Source organism: Sesamum indicum, linkage group LG2 (assembly GCF_026168435.1).
Source record: "Sesamum indicum cultivar Baizhima isolate 11 linkage group LG2, ASM2616843v1, whole genome shotgun sequence".
Classification (NCBI taxonomy): domain Eukaryota; kingdom Viridiplantae; phylum Streptophyta; class Magnoliopsida; order Lamiales; family Pedaliaceae; genus Sesamum; species Sesamum indicum.
The window spans coordinates 17,232,115-17,253,401 of record NC_142658.1 but is presented as its reverse complement, the minus strand read 5'-3'; the positions used below and the strand labels follow the sequence as shown (position 1 = coordinate 17,253,401).

At 34.4% G+C, this 21,287-nt stretch overlaps 3 protein-coding genes across 5 annotated transcripts; 2 read left to right on the top strand and 1 right to left on the bottom strand.

The window, feature by feature from the left end:
• Positions 1-22: 22 nt before the first annotated feature.
• Positions 23-3,546, top strand: LOC105156007 (tumor necrosis factor receptor family protein). 2 transcript variants are annotated; one of them, XR_016063097.1, is made up of 3 exons: positions 23-329; positions 2,909-3,198; positions 3,421-3,546. XR_016063097.1 is itself a non-coding variant. In XM_011072020.3 (2 exons), exons 1-2 carry the CDS (start codon positions 120-122, stop codon positions 3,125-3,127), a joined length of 429 nt encoding a protein of 142 aa, XP_011070322.1. In that variant the 5' UTR covers positions 24-119; the 3' UTR covers positions 3,128-3,294. The 2 variants fall into 2 exon arrangements, 1 of the variants encoding a protein (XP_011070322.1); XM_011072020.3 differs by lacking the exon at positions 3,421-3,546 and having other exon boundaries at positions 24-329; positions 2,909-3,294.
• Positions 3,547-8,491: 4,945 nt separating this feature from the next.
• On the top strand, positions 8,492-10,792 carry LOC105156006 (cinnamyl-alcohol dehydrogenase). 2 transcript variants are annotated; one of them, XM_011072018.3, is made up of 7 exons: positions 8,492-8,646; positions 8,763-8,859; positions 9,065-9,178; positions 9,276-9,506; positions 9,599-9,884; positions 10,019-10,169; positions 10,280-10,792. In XM_011072018.3, exons 2-7 carry the CDS (start codon positions 8,777-8,779, stop codon positions 10,474-10,476), a joined length of 1,062 nt encoding a protein of 353 aa, XP_011070320.1. In that variant the 5' UTR covers positions 8,492-8,646; positions 8,763-8,776; the 3' UTR covers positions 10,477-10,792. The 2 variants fall into 2 exon arrangements, with proteins under 2 accessions (XP_011070320.1, XP_088733890.1); XM_088877764.1 differs by lacking the exon at positions 8,492-8,646 and having other exon boundaries at positions 8,685-8,859.
• Positions 10,793-15,630: 4,838 nt separating this feature from the next.
• On the bottom strand, positions 15,631-20,880 carry LOC105156005 (envelope glycoprotein). Its single transcript, XM_011072017.3, has 2 exons — positions 20,435-20,880; positions 15,631-16,489 (listed from the first exon to the last, which is right to left on the bottom strand). The coding sequence occupies exons 1-2, from the start codon at positions 20,563-20,565 to the stop codon at positions 16,009-16,011; spliced, it is 612 nt and encodes a 203-aa protein (XP_011070319.1). The 5' UTR covers positions 20,566-20,880; the 3' UTR covers positions 15,631-16,008.
• Positions 20,881-21,287: the final 407 nt, after the last annotated feature.

The window sequence follows — 21,287 nt, the reverse complement described above, 5'->3', positions numbered from 1 at the left end:
TGTGTCTCAGATTTAAGGAGGGTTTTACTCGCTTTTTGAACCCAAGAGCACTAGTGGGTAGAAGTAGGGTGGACAAGCAAGACAGCCAGCGATCTTGTGTTGGTTTGACGATTGAGAAAATGTGGAACGGTAATGGAAATCAGATGATGAGGATGACAACGACGATGATGAGGTATTTCTCTTCGAGCTCGAGGAAGCGCGCCCCCAATTTGAGGAAAATAAACCCTAGGGTCCCATTTCAGGAAGCAGCTGTCATTGCGGAAGGTCTCTACGGCGTCGTCAAGAGCCATGGCCCTCTCAGTATTGGCGATGCTTGGAACGTCGCCAAGGTGTGTTGCTTACTTGGTGTTTAATTTACTTTAGCATTTCATTAGTCTCTGAGTATTGAGTTTTGTTCTGCGGAAAATGAAGGTGTATTAGGAGCGAGTTGGATCTTGTATTACGGGATTGGAGTAGCAGTACTAAGTGTGGAGTGACAGTGATACTGAAGGGGTTTCCGAGTGTTTTATGGGATAAACGGATTGAATTGAATGTGATACTTGGCTATGTAACTTAGTTGCTAACTTAATACTCGAAATCATGAGGTGTTTTACGTCACCTGGAATTGGAAAGTTTTCTTCATTTAGATGAAACATTTGAATTCTGGAATCCAGATACATAGTTTCCTTTTCGTGCCAAAAGATTGGTCATGTAACTTTGAAGTCTCCAGCTTCTTAATTGTGATATTTTTTTTTCAGTAGAAGTGGGCGTTTCTACGAAATAGCTGGTCCAGTGATGACTGTTGAATCACATGGGATCATGATTTACGAATCCTACTCCCTTGCCATCCAAACCATCCCGGCAGGACCCGGTCTGTACCATGAATTTAATATTAGGGGTCCTCAAGTTTTGCCTCACAGTTCAATACCAGAAGATTAACTGGTGCCCCTTTGGCAGACTTGTCGTCATTAGTCCTTCTGGTGAACATTCATTAAAAGATGGAAAGGTTAAGCTTGACAGCAAAAGGCTGATGTACTCATTGAAGTTTCTTGAGAAAGTTCAAGTTCTTCTATCTCCTACACCACCTAGTTATATCATAGTGTTCACATTTTGAGTATTCATCATAACTTGGCTGAATGTCAGAGATTATCCGAGCAAGAGTAAGATTCTTTTGTTTCTATTACCCGTTCTTTTATCTTGTTGAATGACCTTCTAATCTTTGGTCCATTCTAAAGCTCAAATAACCAAACCTTGAACACTTTGACTCTTCTACCCTTCCTGATGATTCTCCATGTATCTGATACTATAAAAGAATGGTACGTAGACCGTAGTCCAAAGTACCAATTGGTATTCAATAACATTGGCTAATACATATCGGGATCTGTCCTCACTTATTTGATAATATTTGATGATACCTATTATTTTCTGAATATACATGTATCTCTGATATCATCCAGTAACATCGCATTGTTACTTTTATGTTTGCAATGGAGACATTTCCTTTTTGGTGACCTTTTGTAATAAGATTTACTTGATGTATGATTAGATATACAATGAATGTTTATTTACCGCTATTGCGAGGGAACTATTACAAATTCAAGTTTGACATGAATGTTTTGTTTTGTTTCATTCTAAAATGCTTTATTATGTAATAATGAGTAGTAATTTTTGTTATTTCTACCTGATGCTCTATATCTGATATGGGATAACAGTTGTTAATATGACTGTTGTTACCCCTTGGTCTTTGAGCTATAGTTTATACTTTACTTCAGAGAGGTTCTCCTTAACTATTCAAACTTGACCTCATCATGGGCATCCTCTCGAAATGAGGATTGTGTTCATATGCTTGAAATGTCACAGTTCTGTTCTTTTGAGGAAACTCACTCACTCCCTTCAATACTTTATTTTCCTCTCTTTTGGATTAGTAGGAGAGTGCACACATTTCCCTAAAACTAAGCTGGAATCATCGTAAATCTGCCATCAACAATAAGCACTTTGGGCTCAAGTACATGAGGCAACAACAAGGACACTGCATTCTATTTGATGGATAAAAAAGAAATGGATGCTTGATTTTTGACTGATCTGACTAATAAAATAACTTTAAAAATCTCCATAGTTGTCAAAAAGAAGCAATTTCACAAAATTGGACACCTTTATAGTCTTGTTAGAAAACTTTTGAGTTTGATATATTTGGTTAGTTTAGTTTTATCTTCTATTTTTCATTCTTTATGAGTCATTCTCTATTCTCATGCATTTAATTCTGCTCTGTTCTTTCCCTCATCTAATTCTTGACTTCACATGTCCGTGCTGCTGCAGTTTATCCTTAACTCTTGGCTATTTAATGTGTTGTTACATTTTTGACAAGTCAGAACCATTGAAATATAATCTTGTACTGAAATGCTAGAATGCTGAAACCATCATATTCCATTGACTTGTAAATCAAGCAAACTTATTTTTCACTGATTCTAAGACTCGAAATGGGACAGTATTGAATCACCATTATGATGCTAATACTTTGCTCAGCATGTGAGGCTACCATTTGACATGTTAGTCTTGATAAACTGTCCATGGACACTACATAAGAATTGATTATTTGTGTTAGCAACCATTAGATCTTGTGATTAGTTTTCCTCATTCAGCTTCATTTGTAACACCTTGGCCTTATTGAATGCAGTGAGCACTGCTGCATTGATTGATGTGTTATTCGTCTAAACTTAATAGAGCGATCATGAGATCAAATGTCTGTATACTGCAGAGGTTCAGTGCATGATTAGGTTGGAGTTTCCTCCCCCTTACCCACATCTCAAGAAGGGGGAAAAATTTGCTGCCTTCGAAAAATCTGGGGCAATTATGTCAGACTGAATTTTTTTCTGGTTTTTCTGTCCAAAACGTTGCATATTCATAAAATACATGTTGATGATTGCTGCAGGATGCTGGGATAAGTGGATTAAACAGCAAAACACACATGAAATTGGTGCTCAAATGGATGAGGGGTAGAAGTATGCTGAAGCAAATCTGTAACCATGTTGGCTCTAGCAAGAAATTTCTGCTCACTACACTTCCTGAAGAACCGCAACTGAACAAGCCAGACAGTTCCATGGAACGGAAGCTAAAAAGTGAAAAACCTAAGAAGTTGAATAAAAAATGATGACAGTTATGTATTATTTCCTTAAATTGAAATAGCCATGTAGTTAAGCTCGGAGAATCCACAAGGTTAAGGTATACTTCCATTAAAATTCACGCTTGACATGCTTTTCTTTAATTTTGTTTGGACCATCTTCTGTTTATCTAAAGATACATCTGCATTGAACTTCATTTTTGTAAGTACTTGTTTGAGTGCAGTTGTTGGTCTAAGGCCATCTGACTTGCTCATTATGTTCGGTAGAATTAGCAGTTAGCTGATTTGTTTTTTTTTTTTAATCCCCTTTTTTTGGTCGGCAGATCCTTGGCATTGGATGCTTGAATTTTGGAGAATGGATTTTTTGAAGCTTGAGTTGAGATATTTTATTTGTTTGAGTGATGTTTTGAGAAGTTAAATAAAAGAGAAACTCACAACTTTATCATTCACCTTTCAGCTTCTGCAGTTCATGTGCGTATGCTATTTGAGCTCCTCTTAAAATTGGAAAATTTCATTGCTGATCATTAGGGTACCATACAAGTAGATTATGGGCAAATTGTTGCCATAATATCGTGGCAAAAATGTCCAGCTATGATAAATACTGTATTATTTCATTTGTATCTGGAATTTTAGTACTGCATAGTTCTGATTTGAGGTAAAATCAAAGGTCTTATTGTTGAACTGTTTGGTATCAGGTTGTAAAAATCTATTCCTCAAAATTTTGTATACAAATAATACTATTAGAAAAGCAGTAGATAGACCATAGTTATGGATCTCGATTGTTTAAGCAGACAAGTCAGTTTAGAGGATAAGTAAATGCAATCAGCAGTGCATATTTGGTACTAGCACTTAACCCGTACCACGCGTGGTATACACCATAGAGGGTGTTTGCCTAAGCTTAAAGTTTCTTAAAACGTTTTATAAGATGTTTGAATTCTGAGCTTTTGAAAAAATAATTATTTTCTTTAAATAGAGCTTATAAGAAATGAAATATTTTGGATTTTATAAGATTTTTAAGAAAATGTAACTATACTTAATTTTTTTAAAAAATATTTTATAAGCTCTGTATGATCACTGCAAAAAGAATTCATTTTTCAGAACGGGTTTTGAGACAAGTTTAGTACCTTTTGGAACTATTTTTTTTTTTAACTGCTTTTTGTAACTAGAGAAATCCATAATTTGTACAGCGTTACAACTTATTTGTAATGGTTTCAAAAAGATCTTTACAAATTTGAGTTGAATCTTGTAACCATTTGCACAAACTGTTATAAATGTTGATGGGTCCACATTTGCACAAACTGTTATAAATGTTGATCGGTCCACAAAACTCATTTCGTACCTTTTTTTGGTTAAAACATCTACTAATGAATTTATTTTATTTTATTTTTTATTTTATAATGGAATTATTTTTCCAAAATTAACGTCTCTTTCAAAGTGAATTGAATTAGGCAGGTTTTTAAAGAGCAATATTTGCATAATACACAAAAAAACTATTTGTTTTACCACACTAATTAAATTGTCCTCCTCCTCAGCAGCGTCCGCATCATCATGTGCATTGTCATCGAGGGCCAAGATATCAGTTGGAGGCTAGGACTAGTCGGGGAACGAAGGGATGGGTAGACTCGTCATCACATGTATGAAAATCTCCTTAAACTTTGAGACATGTTGGTTGAGATTTGGACATGGCAGTGGTGATGTATGCGTCCGACTGAACTATGATGGTCCAACAGTCAAGTTGTAGGTCTTTGAACCCAGATTGAAGACACGTCCCTTGTTTTGGCAGCCAATTGTCGCGTCCACAACTATTGCTCGATAATGCCCATCGAGGCTTCAGAAGAGGCTGGAAGATCTTGCCTATCGGTCGTTGCCTGTGCTATTTGTTTCTCCAGCATCTTGTGGACGATCTTTTGACAAATGGAAAAAAACATTAGTAGCAGCAATATAAATTAAGTAGAATTGCAACGAGAACTGTTTCTATAAGAAACTTACCACCACCTGTGTTGTCGTTGGAGCGCTTTAGTTCTCATCATCTTTCTTCTTGTAGCATCTGCAGGACAACTCCATTTGCTTGGGAGTCCGACCGGGCTGTCTCCTGTCCAACAAAAGAAAAAATTAATTGAAGGTAAATTAATTATTCACAAAACTTTTTAAGAAAAAAAGTTACCAGCTTTTGTTTATGCATTCTAACAGAGGATGATCCGCCGCAATAGACTGTAGCTGCTGTTGCGGGGTTGCAGCCCATTGACCTTATTCTTGGTAGTGTCCTCCTTGAAGTCTGGGCTAGCCCAGTACTCCTGTAGCTGGTGCTAGGTCTCGTCGACCAGCCATAATGGTTGGACCAGTTCTGCCCTAGCGTCAGCAAACAGCTTCCACAAGAACTTCCAAGTAAACATTCAAAACACATTGAACATAGCTCAATCATCACAATCCCACCAATAAGTAAGCTGCAATTTTACATAGGAAAAAATAACTTACAAGTAATCAATAAAATAAATATCTGAAAATTTAAATAAATTATTAGATTTTTTACCTTGAAATTGTCGAACCAGAACCGTTGAAGCTTCAGTGGAATTTGGCATCCAACATGTTTAAATTTTATTATTATACTTATGACAAACACAGAACTCCTAGAAATTTCAAAAGGGACACTATTGGAATAGGTGACCGGAGAGCCAATTGGATTGGTGGTTTTGAAAAGTATTCAAGCGATCTTTATTCAAGTAATATTGTCTGATGAATGTGGTAAGCATTTATCTTTGGTATATATGTCTGTTGTGTTTACTAATACGTTAAACATTATTTTAACATCATAACAGGTGCCCATAATCATTTAGATAGCCCATGTAGTTGGGTTGCGCATTGGACGGTGGCTATGGAACCAATTTCTGAGGTTTGGTCAAACGTTCCAAGTTGAGAACCTCGAGACTGGGCATCAAGAGTCCTATTGAGATTTATAATGAGTATCGCATCCATTGAATGAGTGTCATGTTTCATTGGCCGCAGATGTTAGACATCTATGCAATTTTATTGGGTTAGTTGACAAGGTGGTCAATTGACTAAATTGACTCGCATGGATCGTCATATAAAAGCCTTGGAGGCTTGGTTGGTATGATTTGAGTCCTCGACTCTGATAGTACGGGAGTAGTCCTCAAACTTGAGAAATCATGATAGTCACGTACGCACAATGGCTGTATCTTGGGTCTGTGCAGGAGGTGATTATGTCATAAATATGATCATTATAAGCCTTGATCAGTATAGTCAAAATGTGTAGCAAGGATGGTGGGTTCCAAGAAGAGGTCCGTCCCCTGTCAGTATGTGATAGCAGTGTCTCTCATGCACTTGTAAACGCGTTTACGTCTCATAAAATCTGTAGTTACAATGGTTGATCGAATAGGAAATGATTTTCTATGTTGAGCAGTTAAGAAAAACGCGATCTCAAATATTAAAGGATAATTTCCTAGTTATGGATGAAAACTGACACCAAATTTCATGCCCTAGGCTAAGATTGAGAGACGGTAGACCATACCTCTATGGAATCGGGACATAAATATTCACACGGATATTCACATAGTCTCTAGTGTTATGACTAGACAACTACCTAGAGTAGCGAGTTTTCTTGATCAATGGTTGATCAGGAACGATTAATTAAATTAGATTTAATTAATCAGTAGTATTTGACACTAGCCCAAATCTAGCTGAAAGGTGAACCTAAAGAGTCGCATACAAATCACCGTGGAAGGACTAGGAATTAATTTGAAATTAATTTATTTTTAGGCTATCCATCCAATGGATCATTCCATTGGGCTTATGTCTTTAATTGGATTAAATGAAATTAGGCTTAATTTAGTTTGGATCTATTAAATTGGATTTAATTAAATTCATTGGGTATTGAATTTATTTTAATTTGATTAAAATAAAACCCGATCCACTAAATTAAGGTCCACTAGCAATAGAGTTGACTTCTATTATTGGAATAAGGGTTGGTTAAATTGCATTTTTGGAAAGTGTAAACTTGACCATATTTGGAGTTCTTCTTATATGGCATGATTAAATCATATAGGAAGGGGGTTGTCGTGGAATGTATCTAGACACATTTTCATTTTCCCATACAAAGCATATATATGTGTGTTATCATCATTATTCTATAGACAACAATACATAGCGAATAGTGTAGAAAACACACACTCCATCCCTCTTCACCATGAAATTCGGCAATCCCTTTCTCTCCTCTCATCCCTTTTGTTTCTCCAACTCTTTTTGATCTAAGATCAAATTATGAGTCGTGAGAATTTTGATGAAGAGAATACACTACTTAATAGTATATATACAAATATAAGGAGCGTTTGCAAAAATTCTACTTTTAGATAATTGATTTTTGTAAAAAAAAAAATTAAAAATTGTAGCAGAATTAAAAGTGAGTAGTGTTTGTAAAAAAAAAGAAAAGCAGATAAAAACTAAATTGAATAGTGTTTGAGAAAAATCACTTTTAAAATAAACTTAATTAATGAAATATTATTTTGTCCCTTTATGTTAAAAAGATACTATCTTTTTGCTTATTATTCCACTTATTGTTTGTCACTAATGATTATTTTTTTCATAAAAAATCATAAATTTTATTTCGATTAGAATTTCATGTTTATATTTTTCAAAATATTAAAAAATATGTTTAATGTAATAATGCTCCCACTAAGTAATATAATTGTTCATTTATACATTATAAAAAAAAATTAAGTTTTCACTACATTATAAATGACCATGACTTAAAAATCATCATAAATCAATACTATTAACCACGGTTAAACAAAATCAAAGTAAAAATTTAAATAATTAAACTTACATGATTGCAAAAAATAATTATTTTATTAATTAATTAATATGTGCACAAAATAATATAATTAGATGATATAGCCCATGAAATATAAAAAAACTTAAAATATTAAATATATGAAAGTGTAAATTTAATTATTGTTGAATTTTAAATTATTTAAAAACTCCAATATCAACTTTACATATACAATTTTAAAAATAAATTAAAAATGATAAAGTTGCATTAAGATTATTATAATAAAAATAAAAAAGTAAAATATATAGTTGGATTTATTTCCAAAAAAAAATAAAGCAGCTAAAAGCGCTCCCGAATGTACTTTTAGCTTTTGGTTTAAAAACTTTTTTCTTAGCCATTCTCGAATGTATTTCTAACTTTTAATCTAAAATTAAAAATACATTTTTTATCCGTTTAAGAAGCAATCCGACATTTCAAATATTTCAAAAATATTTTTAAAAACCAAAAATTAAAAAAACCCTTTTTTAATGTGTTCGCAAACACTCCCATGATCTGAACGGTGAAAAGGACTAATGCGTAAATGTCTAACAACATGAACACTGCAGTTGAAACCAAAATCATAGAGAGCAGAAAAGGCTAATGAAGTTCCCGATTGGTGGGAACCCCAAGGAAACGGTGAAGTCAGTGATTACGCACCAATAGACCGAGAAAAGTCGTCCACCCAGAGTCGATTTATCCAGAATTCAACTACTCGTCACTCGCTTGCGTAAGCGCATACACACTCACTCAGATAATGTCTAGACTGGAACATTTTGTCAACTTTCATCGATCGATACTGCTATATAATGAATAATTCGTGTTGTTCATTCTGTCTTGGGTCAGTGGAATAAGCTGGAATGGGTGCTGCAAATGGGGAATGCCTTGGATGGGCTGCGAGAGATCCGTCTGGACTTCTCTCACCTTACAAATTCACCCGCAGGTATCCGCATCCATCTTTGTTGATTCTTGATTTACTCGATGTTGGGTGTTCATATTTTCGTTTAAGAAGCAGTCTTCTGTTTTCCTTATCTTGATTTTGTCCAAGTAACCGGCTTTTTTGTGCATTGCCCTTTCATCGCTTGTAATTGCTATAACTGTATGTTATTGTTTCCGCCCCTTAACTCTGGAATGGTGATTTCTGCAAGGTCTGTTGGCAGTGATGATGTTTCAATAAGCATATTGTATTGTGGAGTTTGTTTTGCTGATGTTGTTTGGACCAGGAACAGATTGGGGCATTCTAATTATCCGTTGGTGCCGGGGTATGGAGATTGATTGTGATATAATTCATAAATAGCTATACTAGTTGTAGTTTTTACTCTGATGATTGGACTGATGTATTGTTCCTCTGTCTGATAGACACGAGATTGTTGGGATTGTAACAGAGGTTGGATCCAATGTCCAGCGATTCAAAGTCGGTGACCATGTTGGAGTTGGAACTTATGTTAATTCTTGCAGAGAGTGTGAGTATTGCGATAGTGAATTAGAAGTTTATTGCTCGAAGGGAGCGATCTTCACGTTTGATGCTGTAGATGTTGATGGTACCATTACTAAGGGAGGATATTCTAGCTACATTGTAGTTCATCAAAGGTGTGTAGTTTATGCTGCCAAACTCTTTTTACAGATCTTAAAAAATAAGGGTGGAAGGTGCAGTCCACTCTAATTTGTCTTTGTATCTGCAGATACTGCTTCAGGATACCTGAAAAATACCCTCTACAGTTAGCAGCACCTTTACTCTGTGCTGGAATTACTGTTTACGCTCCAATGATGCAGCATAACATGAATCAACCTGGAAAATCTTTAGGGGTGATAGGGCTAGGCGGGCTCGGCCACTTAGCAGTGAAGTTCGGCAAAGCCTTTGGACTGAAGGTAACAGTTCTAAGCACAAGCATATCCAAGAGGGAAGAGGCATTAAATGTTCTCGGGGCAGACAATTTTTGCATCTCTTCTGATGAAAAGCAGATGAGGGTATAATTTTATCAAGCTTTTGGATCAAGTTCTTAGCTTCTCAATGTTTATCTATCAACACAAACAACAGAATGAAGTGTTTGTTAAACAAGCTAACCAAGTTGTTTTAAACTTCATAATACGTCTCGCTGCAGGCTTTGCAGAAATCATTTGATTTCATCATAAACACAGCATCGGGAGATATCTCATTTGATTTATATTTGTCGCTATTGAAGACTGCTGGCGTGTTTGTTTTGGTTGGATTTCCTAGCGAAGTGAAATTTAATCCAGGAAGCCTTGCCCTAGGTATTTCTTGATGCAAATATGTTAACATGTTCCATATACAAGTTGAATCCTTTTATGACTTCTGAGGCCGAGCATAGTCTTAATCAACTACAATTATTCATTTCTTGTAGGTGGAAAAGCAATCACCGGAAGTATAACCGGTGGAACGAAGCAAACACAAGAAATGTTGGATTTTTGTGCTTCCCACAAGATTTACCCTGAAATCGAATTGATTCCGATTCAGTATTCAAATGAGGCCCTAGAGAGGCTGATAAAGAAGGATGTGAAGTATCGGTTTGTGATTGATATTGCTAACTCTCTCAAGTGACATAAGGAGTGTTGCAGTTGGCCTTTTCCTTTGGCAAGGATTATGCATTAAAGCCCATGGTGATGAAACAGAAACCAATATTCTTAGCTATTACAAATCATTGCCTCTGTTTGCTTAAATAATTTGCTGCATCTTTGTTTCTACAAATAATCTTAGCTAAGTTTAAGGAGTGAAGATACTGAACATTCCATTCACACAGCTCCATACCAAAACTTGTGTTTCATCACCTTATGTTAATAGGGCACCCAAAATTTCTTCTCTTTGTTACAACTTTGAATTCATACAGCTTACTGTTTCTGCATTATTGCATTTTTAATTTGGCCTTCAATTTATGTCAGTTTCTGGTGCTCAGTGGGCAATTTTCCCTTCAATTGTAATTATCAATGTAATAAAAATATATTTGTAATTACGTCAAATTTTAGAAACAAATGTAATTAATCCTAAAAATCATTTAAAATGCCTAAGTAATATTCACAACTCAACAATTCCCTATCAGTTAAAATAGTTGAAATGGGCAAAATGATATATTTGTCCCTCCATTAACATGGAAGCTTCTTTTCTAGTCACATTTTTGATTGCTGAGTTCGTCAAAATATTATTTCAATTCCATCAATTAAATTTTTACTGCAAAAATGGTATCAACTTTAAAAAAATAAATAAATAATAACCAGAAAAATCATGTAAGAAGCACGTGATCGTTAAAGATCAAGCCGGAGCAAAAATTGCACTTTCAGTTCCATATGAAAAAGGCATATGTGATGGAACATGTCTATCAGTTTATTGCAGTGGGATGAGAATATGCACATAAAACACTACTAGGAATTGCATTTGGCTCATTTTATTCTTTTTCCTTTTTTGTGGAAGTAAAGCTAAGGCAAAAGCTTTGTGAAAGAGAGAATTAAAATACTTGTAAGGAGTTATTAATCACACGACTGACAAAAATTTCAACATAAAACCTTTTTGGTGAAAGAATTAATTGAAGATTTTGATTTTATTCAATTAAGTTCTACTTATGAACATATATGAACTAATCAATTAATCTACACAATAGTTGATTATGATTTCTTAATAATTAATTTAATTGCTTGATTGATATTACAACTTTATTAACACATTGAGTCCAAATATTAATAAAAGTTTCGTCCACGCCCATGTAATTTTGGAATTTATTTAGAAAAAGTGTAATTTTACATATGTTGAAGAGGTGTAACTGTAATTAACCTACAAAAATTGAAACGGTATGTTTATCCAGTCATTCTTTTATATTTTGTTTTTAATAATCCTTACATAGGACTTTGCTATCTTTAAAACCTCTATCAAAGCCCTAGAAAAAAAACATCTTTAAAGCCTACTTAACCTAAGTGGAAAAAAATGATCATTTTAAATTGGATTGAATAGGTCAATTAATGACAACTATGATTCCAAACGCAACACGTTATTAAGATATATTACCACAAATTATATTTTTTTGTTTTTATTTTATTGTCTGTATCGAATCTGTCAATAAATCGAGAATACTTAAATTTGAACCCACAATAATAGCTAATATTTAGATTTGAATGACTTAATAGTTTTATTATTAGATGTATATCAGATCTCTCACTCATTGAAATAAGTATCTTGAATATGGATAGAGTCTAAACCCTAAAATACCCGTGAGTATGGATATGAAACGGGTAAAATCTAATAATCTAATTATTTATTGAATTTGTAAACTTTTTATATATCAATCGACTCAATTTACTTGTCATTTAAAATTTTAATTTTTTTATATATAATTTATTATTATTTTTTTATAGATTGATATTTGAAAAGCATTCTAAGAATTTTTCATTTTTATTTTTGTAGTAATTACATGAGAATGCTAATGAGGGGCAAAATTAAAATTTTATGTAATATTTTTTGCTAACATCAGCATTTTTCGTCCAAATTCTAACAAAAAACTGGGGGTTAGGTATAAACAGAAAATTTTTAAAAGGGATGCAAGTGTAATTTCAGAATTTTTTTTTGGTGGAAATATTATTTCGTATTTTCAGAGAGAATTTAAGTATAATTAATCCATAAAAAAGTAAAAAAAACAATGTATAACTACTTTATTTATTTTAACATAAGACCCCAATCAAATTTAATTATTTCGAATATACCATCAAAACTACTAATGGGCATAATATAGATAAAATTCGAGTAAAATATATAAATAACTATTATGAATATTTATTAGGTCGGATTTAAATAAAATAATAGCTACCCATTGACAGACCTAATCTATATGCATATTTTGTCTTCGTTGCAGTGCGCAACTTAGATTGATATTTGTAAAGCGGTAATTGTTGATATTGACAAGTTATAATTAATTGATGTATTCAAACACTTCATTCACAAGAAAATTTTAATTGTAAACTGATTGGTAAATTATTTTTCGTTGATGTAATAAAAACACTTCACTCAAAAGAAAAAAGTTAAACTAAACTATTCTGAAGACCTAAGTGGAGAGAATAATCATTTTAACTGGAGTTGTTAGGTCAAATATTACAAAGTATGACTCCAAATGCAACACGTTATTTAAGATATATTACAACATTTTTCTTTTTCATTTTGTTCCCTGTATGTGCACTTGTCCTCTCATTCACTATAAGAAATTATCTTAATAGTTATAAAAACAAATTAATGTTAAAATAAGTATCGAGTTAATTAGTAAGTAAAAATTTTCAATACTAATCTACAGTATTTATTAGGATTTAATGTTATTTATCCCTTATAATATTGCAAATAAGCAAATTACTTCCTATTAAAAAAATAGCAATTTACCCCCTGTATTTTCTAAAATAATGTCATTTACCTCCCTGTCAAGATTGATTGTCTTGATAAAGAAATGAAAAAAAGTGATGCGCAGATACTGAGTCAACAAGGTTGTGACTCATGCTTTGACCTCAATCAAGAGATAATTGATGAAAGAACCTAACTCTTTCACCTTTATAAGGATGATTTTGCCAGAAAAAATTTATTTGACCTTCAATAAGTCAGTAGTAAATCGATGTGATTAGATATAGATTTTCATTCAATGTTTTTTATTAATATCACCGAATTTCATGAATTTCAACTAATGGATGAATCTATTTTTGAACAGGAGTACTAAATGTAATTTTTTAAAAATTATTTAGACTACTTTTTGACGCATGGATTCTAGAGAGCTGCTTTTGCTAAAACTCGAACAATTTTTTGAAAACTCACTTCACAAATAAAACTTTCAGAATTTAGAGATGCCTTGTTACTCCCAGGGCTTGGAGGACTTCTGTATTGTCACAGAAAAAAGCATAAGGATCCATTTTCTTTATGGTAAAATACACTTTGCCCACTAAATTATTTGTTATGTAACAATTATCTCCATAAACTAATAAATATAACACTTACCCCTTATAATTAAATTTTTAGACAATATTGTTTGATGGGTATAACCCAAGAAGAAATATTAAGCTCAAATCAGACCCGCCAGCCCAGGAGAGAGTCAGCCCACCTAAGGGTATTGGGCTTAGCCCAAAAGGAAGCACTCTGCAGCAGGTTCGGCAAAAAAGGAGGCCCGCTAAGCTCAGCCAAAGAGGAGCCCACCACACCGGGATCTGTCCAAGAAAGAAGCCTGCCTCATCAAGATTGGACCAAGAAGGAGGCCCAGTATGAAGCCCTACAGCACCTTCCCACGGCCAGCTCGATGGAAGGAAGGTACCCTCAAGAAACTGGACTCCTCAGCTTAAGAAGACTCCTTACAAGGCAAGAGTCTTCACGAAGAAGGTGTCCTCCCTTATTCGAAGACGTGCTGCTCAAGAAGGGGATAAGATGCGACCTTATCCACCAGAATCCCGCCTTCCTTCTCGAATACACAACTCTCTCCAGAGTCCCTGCAAAGAGGGGCTCCTCTCTATAAGTATGGGAGGCACCCCTCAACATACCACCCTTCATCATTCTGAGTTCTGCTACTCTGCTATTCTGAAATTCGTGCTCTTACTTATGAAATTCTTATTTCTATCACTATTTCTCATTATAATTTATTTCTATATTTATTTATTTTTAAATTTAGGACTAATTTAAGCATCGAAGTGCTAACGTCTTATTTTGCAGGTCCCTTTTCTCAAAGTGCTTTCACTCAATTAGCCCAAATTCGACATCAGGATCCAAAGACTTTGGACTCGTACTAAAATCGTACGCATCATTGCCCTTATATTATATATATAGTTCAAAGAATTTCTTTTTAGTAATTTTGCATTTTAAGTTTAATTAAAATTTTCTTAATTGAAAAAAGTATCTTTTATTATAATGAAGTAAAATATAATTAGTCAGTTAAACAGTTCGTATTTTTTTTTACAAACTCAAAATTAACTAATGATTTAATTAGTTTGGTAATAAAAAAGTTACTAAGCTTTTAACTATTTATGATAAAATATATTTATTCATTTTTTTCTAAAAATATGGAACTTTTAGCTAAGCATATATATATACTCTATTTTGAATTTAAATTCTTTATTTATTAAAAAAATTAATTAAAAAATAACTTGGTGATGATTTAATGTGTAAAATACTAAAATATAATTATTCAAAGCTTGAGGGACATTTTTGTCCAACCAAGAATGTAAATATTACATTTATTACATTTTTGTCCAACCAAGAATGTAAATAATTCAAGCTGGCAAAGTGTATTTTACCCTTTTCTTTTTCACCCTTTTTAACGTATATTCAAACACAAAACATAAGAATTTTCAGTCCAAAATATTGGTTATCCCCCAGGAGAGGCATAATTAAGGATCCTATGTAGTTTATCCTTCTCTTTTCCGCACTTGTTATTTTCACAAGGGTTGAAAATATAGTATTTAAATTTGTCAATCAACTAATGAACTTTGAAAATAAAGAAAATGTACATTGTTTAGCTGACAGTAATAAAGACTAAAATGTCAGTTCTATGAATGAAGGAATCCCAATAAGCAATTCTGATTCAAAATACCACAAGGATTATTGACATAAAAAAAATACGGTTCTTCATAGAAAAGGAGAACAAAATTTACTACAGTTTGTTATTTAGCAGATTGAAAAGGCTCATAAGCTCCCTCCCTAAATGTTGTCTTAAACCAGAAGGGTGGATTTAAATGGTTGAACTTACTCACATCATGCAGCACCCCAGTAAAAAAGAAATATATTTCAGCATATCCAATTTTCACTAGATCTGAAATGTACAAACTTTTTTAACTGAAAAGACAGTGCCAGTAACATGGCCAAGAACGAAGCAACACCAAGCTGCGACACTAAATGATTCACCACTTTGGTAAGGAGTTTGATCAAAACAACACTGGCTGAAGAAATCTATACCTTCAAGAAAGAGAATGAGAATTTCTGGAGGGTAAAGAAAACAGGGACTGTTTCCAGTCCTAACTTTCCCAGGTACTGCACAATTTTCCATGTCCAGTTCTTACTTCAAACTCAAAGTTTCAGGACTTTGGTCTTTGCGGCTGTCTGGTTGAAATTAAAAGCCAAAAAGAAGTTACTGGATTAGTGCTGCAGAATCCATTGCCTTATGTCGTACCTAGTCACTTCCCCAAAACCAAATTTACCATATTTCAGAGTAAGAAGCTCAGAGGCACCAGCGCCGTATTGCCTATACTGGATATTTTGTCCAGCTGGCCTTGTTGGCCTCATCATTGTGGCAATGGTGGGAAAGGGTTTAGGCCAGACATTTCGTGCAGCAGTAAACATATGTCTATCTGACTCCCTATCCATACTTTTTGCACTGTATTTCAGGAAGCCTCCACGATTGTTCCGGTCTGATGAGTTGTTCGTCTGCTTTGGGACATTGGTGTTTGCATTAGTGCCTGGGTGAGGGCCGTGAGGCGGTCCTCTGATCTGAGCTTCAGGCTTCATTCTGTCAAGCCATCGAAGAATCCAGTTGCCAAGGTTCCGACCAACTTCAATGTCCCTTTCTTGTATCTTGAGATGAACTTTGAGTGCGACATCGAATACATTTCGTGTTCGCCTGAAATGAAAATCAGGTAGTATATAGAGAAATTCTATTCACTGTAAAGGAGTTGCAGTTAAAAAATGGATGCTGAAAAACTTAACCCACCATCTTCCGATAATATAACTGAATTTCGTAAGTGAAACTACAAGGTCGGGGCTGAGAGAATAGAAAGATGGAGAGCTCTTCTAAATTCAATTATGTGGCCCATCCGTCAAAGAAAACTATCAGTTCAAACTTCAGAGTCAAGTGAACAACAATTTCATCCACAACACTTCTCCATTCTTAGATCTACATGCAGTCACCTAATGGAAATAACCAGTTGTCTTTCGTCTTTGTTTCCTTGTTATGATGATGATGATATTGTAGGTCTCTATGATTTACAATTGAAGGCCCAAGAGGTGGCTGTTGACATTGGTTCTTTTACTATTTTCAGTATGGGAAGATAAAGCACGAATAATGATAAGGGCAAAGAAGATATATAACAAAGGCATCGCTATGATCCAGTTATAGCTTTTCCCCAGAAAGCCATATTTAACTCTCAATGAGAGATTCTATGAATAATTAAACATTTAGGTTATGATCCGGCACGAACATATCAGTAACCAAAATTATATAACTAGCAAACATCACATCCATCATCAACTCTACTCACCACATTTGTTTTTCAGTATATGAGAGACTATCTAGACCTGGAATTCCCACAAGCTCTATGCAATAATAAACATCATTTTCCTTGGGAAAATATTAAATAAGACTTCAACCCAGAAAGATAACGAATATAACGGTTAATGTCATGAATCTATGTGGTTTATTTTCTGTTACCACAATTTTCAAAGATATGCTTGTTCTTAGTGATTTTTTCGGAAACTTCAGCACTATGTTTGTTTTCATTTCCAACTTATTTCTGAGACAAGTCAAAACATACCCAATGTTTGCCATCATTCAAAAACACCTTATTTAGGTGTTTTTAACTGTTTTAGCATAAAAACATACATATATATATAAACACATATATACATAAATATATATAAAAAAGGCATGATTTGACAATGAATAGTAATTTTTGTCTCCCAAAATACAACATTAAACATATAATACTTATTTTAAATTATCTCCAAAGATATGATTTGACAATGAATAGTAACTTTTGTCTCCCAAAACACAACATTAAATATATAATACTTATTTTAAATTATCTCCGAAAACAAATCCAAACATACATACTATCTCTAACACACACTTATTTATCTTTGTTTTTCTCTCTCTATTTCCACAAAACACAACAAAACACTCAGAAAACGAATCCAAACATTATGCAGGGTTTCCCATGAATGTAGAAGAAATGAAGGCATTTTCAATATAACAAGAGGCTTGAGGACCTGCAGGAAATTCACAAAATAACAGCCAGCTTACCCATGTCCATGGGTTATCATCTAAAGAAGCCAAAATGACTTAATCAGAGCCCAGAGTTATTATATGAGCGTACTAGCAAGAATCTAGGAGAGACTAAGTACATTGCTGGATGGAAAGCATATGTGGCGCCTAGTTGGATGCAATTTTGCCTTGTATTAAATTAGAATTCGAAAGGATTTGGTGGGAAAAGGAAGAGTTTGGGTTTATTAGAATTAGTTTCGTTTCCTACCACTCCTAAGAACACTTAAAAAAAAAAGAGGAAGGAAAATGCAGGAAGGAATTCTGGAGAGGAGAAAACGCAGCCATTAAGAGAAAAAGCTAGAGGATTCTTGGAAAAGACAGTCTGGCATCCAAAGTGACATCCGTTCAAGCCAGATTTCTCTACACCACGAGTTTCCTTAGTTTTTCTTCCTTTGATTTAGATTGCTACATCAACCACTAATTTTTTACCTTTTCAAAAATCTTATTCAAGCTTCGCAAACTTTCTCATATTTACCTAATCTTAGTTGTATTTACTATGAGAGAAGATAAAAAACTTAGTAGACAACTAGAAAATTATTGGGGAAAAGGAAATGTAGGGCAGGAGAAACCCATTAATAAGCGAATATGCTATAATCATTCAATAAAAAGATGAACAGGAAAATGAAAGAGATTTTCAATTTAAGGGCAACAATTGTTAAATGCATGGATGGCAACAATGCTGTTTTTTCCTTAACAGTATCCAAAGAAGGCTCATAAAACCACTTAATTGAGATTCCATACCATCATGGGCTACAAGTATATATAATACTGGCACTTATCGACTAGAGACAGGTGTATAATCATTTGAACTCCCAGTTATAATGCAGCAATATGTCAAAGAAAATCATTTGCACACAGTGTAACAGTAGCTGCTAACAAGGATTGGGTATTGTTCTCTTTCCTGGAAGCCATGAGTTTCAAAGTTCATCAAATGCCACTTATTGTGTTCTATTCAAGTGACAGGAAGCAAGAGTTCACTATTGTTCGCTTTATAATTTCAGGAGTGACTAAATCATATTGGTTCTTAAAAGGAGATCCTGTGAGTGACAACAAAAAATTCAACAATTCACAGAGAGAAGAAAAGAACATATAGCATACGAATTGATTGCTGTGTCATACTTACGCACAAAACCGTAACAAGTACAAGAGTAGAATTTTGTCCTTGTGTAGTAAATTCACGAATTTATAACTATGTTTATGCAGAGAGTGTACTTAATTTTGGCAGGTTGAAAACAAATAATGATCGCGAGCTCTTTCACATGTGATTAGGAGCAAGCAACGAACACGTGCCACTGCAGAGTGCACAATTTTCTGGAGGTATGGCTTCCCAATATTTGTGCATTTATTAGGTAAAATAATTACTGAACTTGCCCTACTGATTAGCTATATTAAGGTCGTGGGTCACTTTGCAGTCTATTGAGCATATTTCGTCAAACATAGTTTTGATGTAAATCAACTCCAGCTCAATCGCAGGGTTTTCTTTCTCAACCAATGCAGATATTGTCATATAATATTCAATTTCTCATAAGAATTATTCCTGAGTTTTCCTTTTTCTCTTTCTCAAGTGGAACTCGTGTGAACTCCATGCTTTCACAGTAATTAGCTTTGTCCATCTTTCTTGAGGCAATTACTGACTGCAAACAGTTATAGTGTCTTCAAACACCAGAGGCTGAAATGCTGACTAGTAGACTAACTGTTTTACGAGCATGAATCACCATGTATATAAATTAGTGAAGCTAAGCCAATTAAAATTGAACCTGGATGATGCTATCGACGTAACATCTATATCATTTAAAGCCACTCCATTGGGATCAGTATTTAAATAGACATGCAGACTTGAACAAGAAGATAAAAGATAAACAAAAGAAAGAAGGAAAAGAAGGACACTTGAACCAAATCAAAAAGAAAGAAATGCTTGCTTAAAGGCAAAGAACCTACGTTTCTCCCTTTACTATCTCCCAAGCAGAAGTTTTCTTATTTTGTCAGTGCACTTCCCCATTTCTTTCAGCTTTTAACTAACTTCCCCTCTCTGTTTCTTATCGTTCCTTTCTGAGTTCAAACATTTCCATCTATCCAGATTGCCTATAATGAAGAAATTCCTTGTGACAAACCAAACTTCATCAGTCCACAAGCGGGTATATTTACATACTTATCCTCCTAAGACCATGCCAGAGTACTTGATTGTTGTACTTATTGTTTCCTTTTCCTCCTGTCAATATTCATCTAGAGCATTGATTTTAGCTCCAAGATAACCACATACTCGCTGATTACCCACCATATTTGGAGTATTAATATTAGTTTCTAGATTATCATAATGACCACAAAAATACAAAGAAAGTAGCCACTCCAGCACATAATCCAGGACCAATTACAGAAAATTACATCCGATATCATAAATATGATATAGATACCCAAAAAAACAGAGAACGGGACTAAAGCAGCGATTAACTACGAAGAACGTAACAGATTAAGCGCAAAAGCAAAATTTTAAAAAGATCATTTAAATTCACAGATAGACAACAATACCTTTGAACAAATTGACGAATCTTTGGATGTCTGGGGCTGATGAGCTTCCGCTGAATCTTGAGAGCAAGTCTGTATGTTCGTTTCAGACCCAAAAAATACGCTGTACCCAATGTGATCTCCCACAGCACCATTTTTACGCACCTCCACGTTCAACTCTGCCTCTCTCTCTCTCTCTCTCTCTCTCTCTCTCTCTCTCTCTTCTCTCTCTCTCTCTCTCTCTCTCTCTCTCTCTCTCGCTCAATTCAACAACAATGGCAGTAGCAATTTTCTAAGCGGTTTTCCGTCTTGCGCAAGTAATTCGAAGATTCTGCGAGAAATTTCGATTCAAAGGGCTTTCTCAGTTTGCCGTTGCCAGTTGAGTGATTTGGGTGCGGCCGTCACAGAAAAATTCTCACAGGCCTCATCGTCACCGTAGATTTCGTTGTGAGTTTAAAGCTACTGGACGAACACTGTGCCGGAAGATGGGTATTCTCATTCTACTTAATAATTCGGCGATACCTTTTCGATAATAGCCCACTAATCAAGCCCAAGAAAGCAACAAACAGAGCCCAATTGACCAGAATTGTCAAGCTAGGAGTGCACGCGGTGCAGATCGGATCAATTTAGATAATTTTTTGACCCAACTTAATATTTATGGTTTTTGATAAGCTTAACTCAATCCCAACTTGACAATCTTCAAAATCACACTTTGCGGCCTAATTAGGTTGGGACGGCATGTAGTGGCCAGAGTATTTTTGTGTAACTTCTCCTTTATCTGTAGGATGACATTGCATTTTGACCGGCCATGTTCTATTTTTGTTGTTACTGTATGATAATCTCATGAATATTTTCAAATATGACCTCGACTTGATAC

Excerpts from the sequence above, each read along its gene's own strand:
- LOC105156005 (XM_011072017.3), bottom strand. The coding sequence starts at position 20,565 with ATGGTGCTGTGGGAGATCACATTGGGTACAGCGTATTTTTTGGGTCTG. Across the intron at positions 16,490-20,434 it reads ATTCGTCAATTTGTTCAAAG|GCGAACACGAAATGTATTCG; the intron begins GTATTGTTGTCT and ends TTTTCATTTCAG.
- LOC105156006 (XM_011072018.3), top strand. The coding sequence starts at position 8,777 with ATGGGTGCTGCAAATGGGGAATGCCTTGGATGGGCTGCGAGAGATCCG. Across the intron at positions 8,860-9,064 it reads CCTTACAAATTCACCCGCAG|GTCTGTTGGCAGTGATGATG; the intron begins GTATCCGCATCC and ends GATTTCTGCAAG. Across the intron at positions 10,170-10,279 it reads TCCAGGAAGCCTTGCCCTAG|GTGGAAAAGCAATCACCGGA; the intron begins GTATTTCTTGAT and ends CATTTCTTGTAG.
- LOC105156007 (XM_011072020.3), top strand. The coding sequence starts at position 120 with ATGTGGAACGGTAATGGAAATCAGATGATGAGGATGACAACGACGATG. Across the intron at positions 330-2,908 it reads ATGCTTGGAACGTCGCCAAG|GATGCTGGGATAAGTGGATT; the intron begins GTGTGTTGCTTA and ends TGATTGCTGCAG.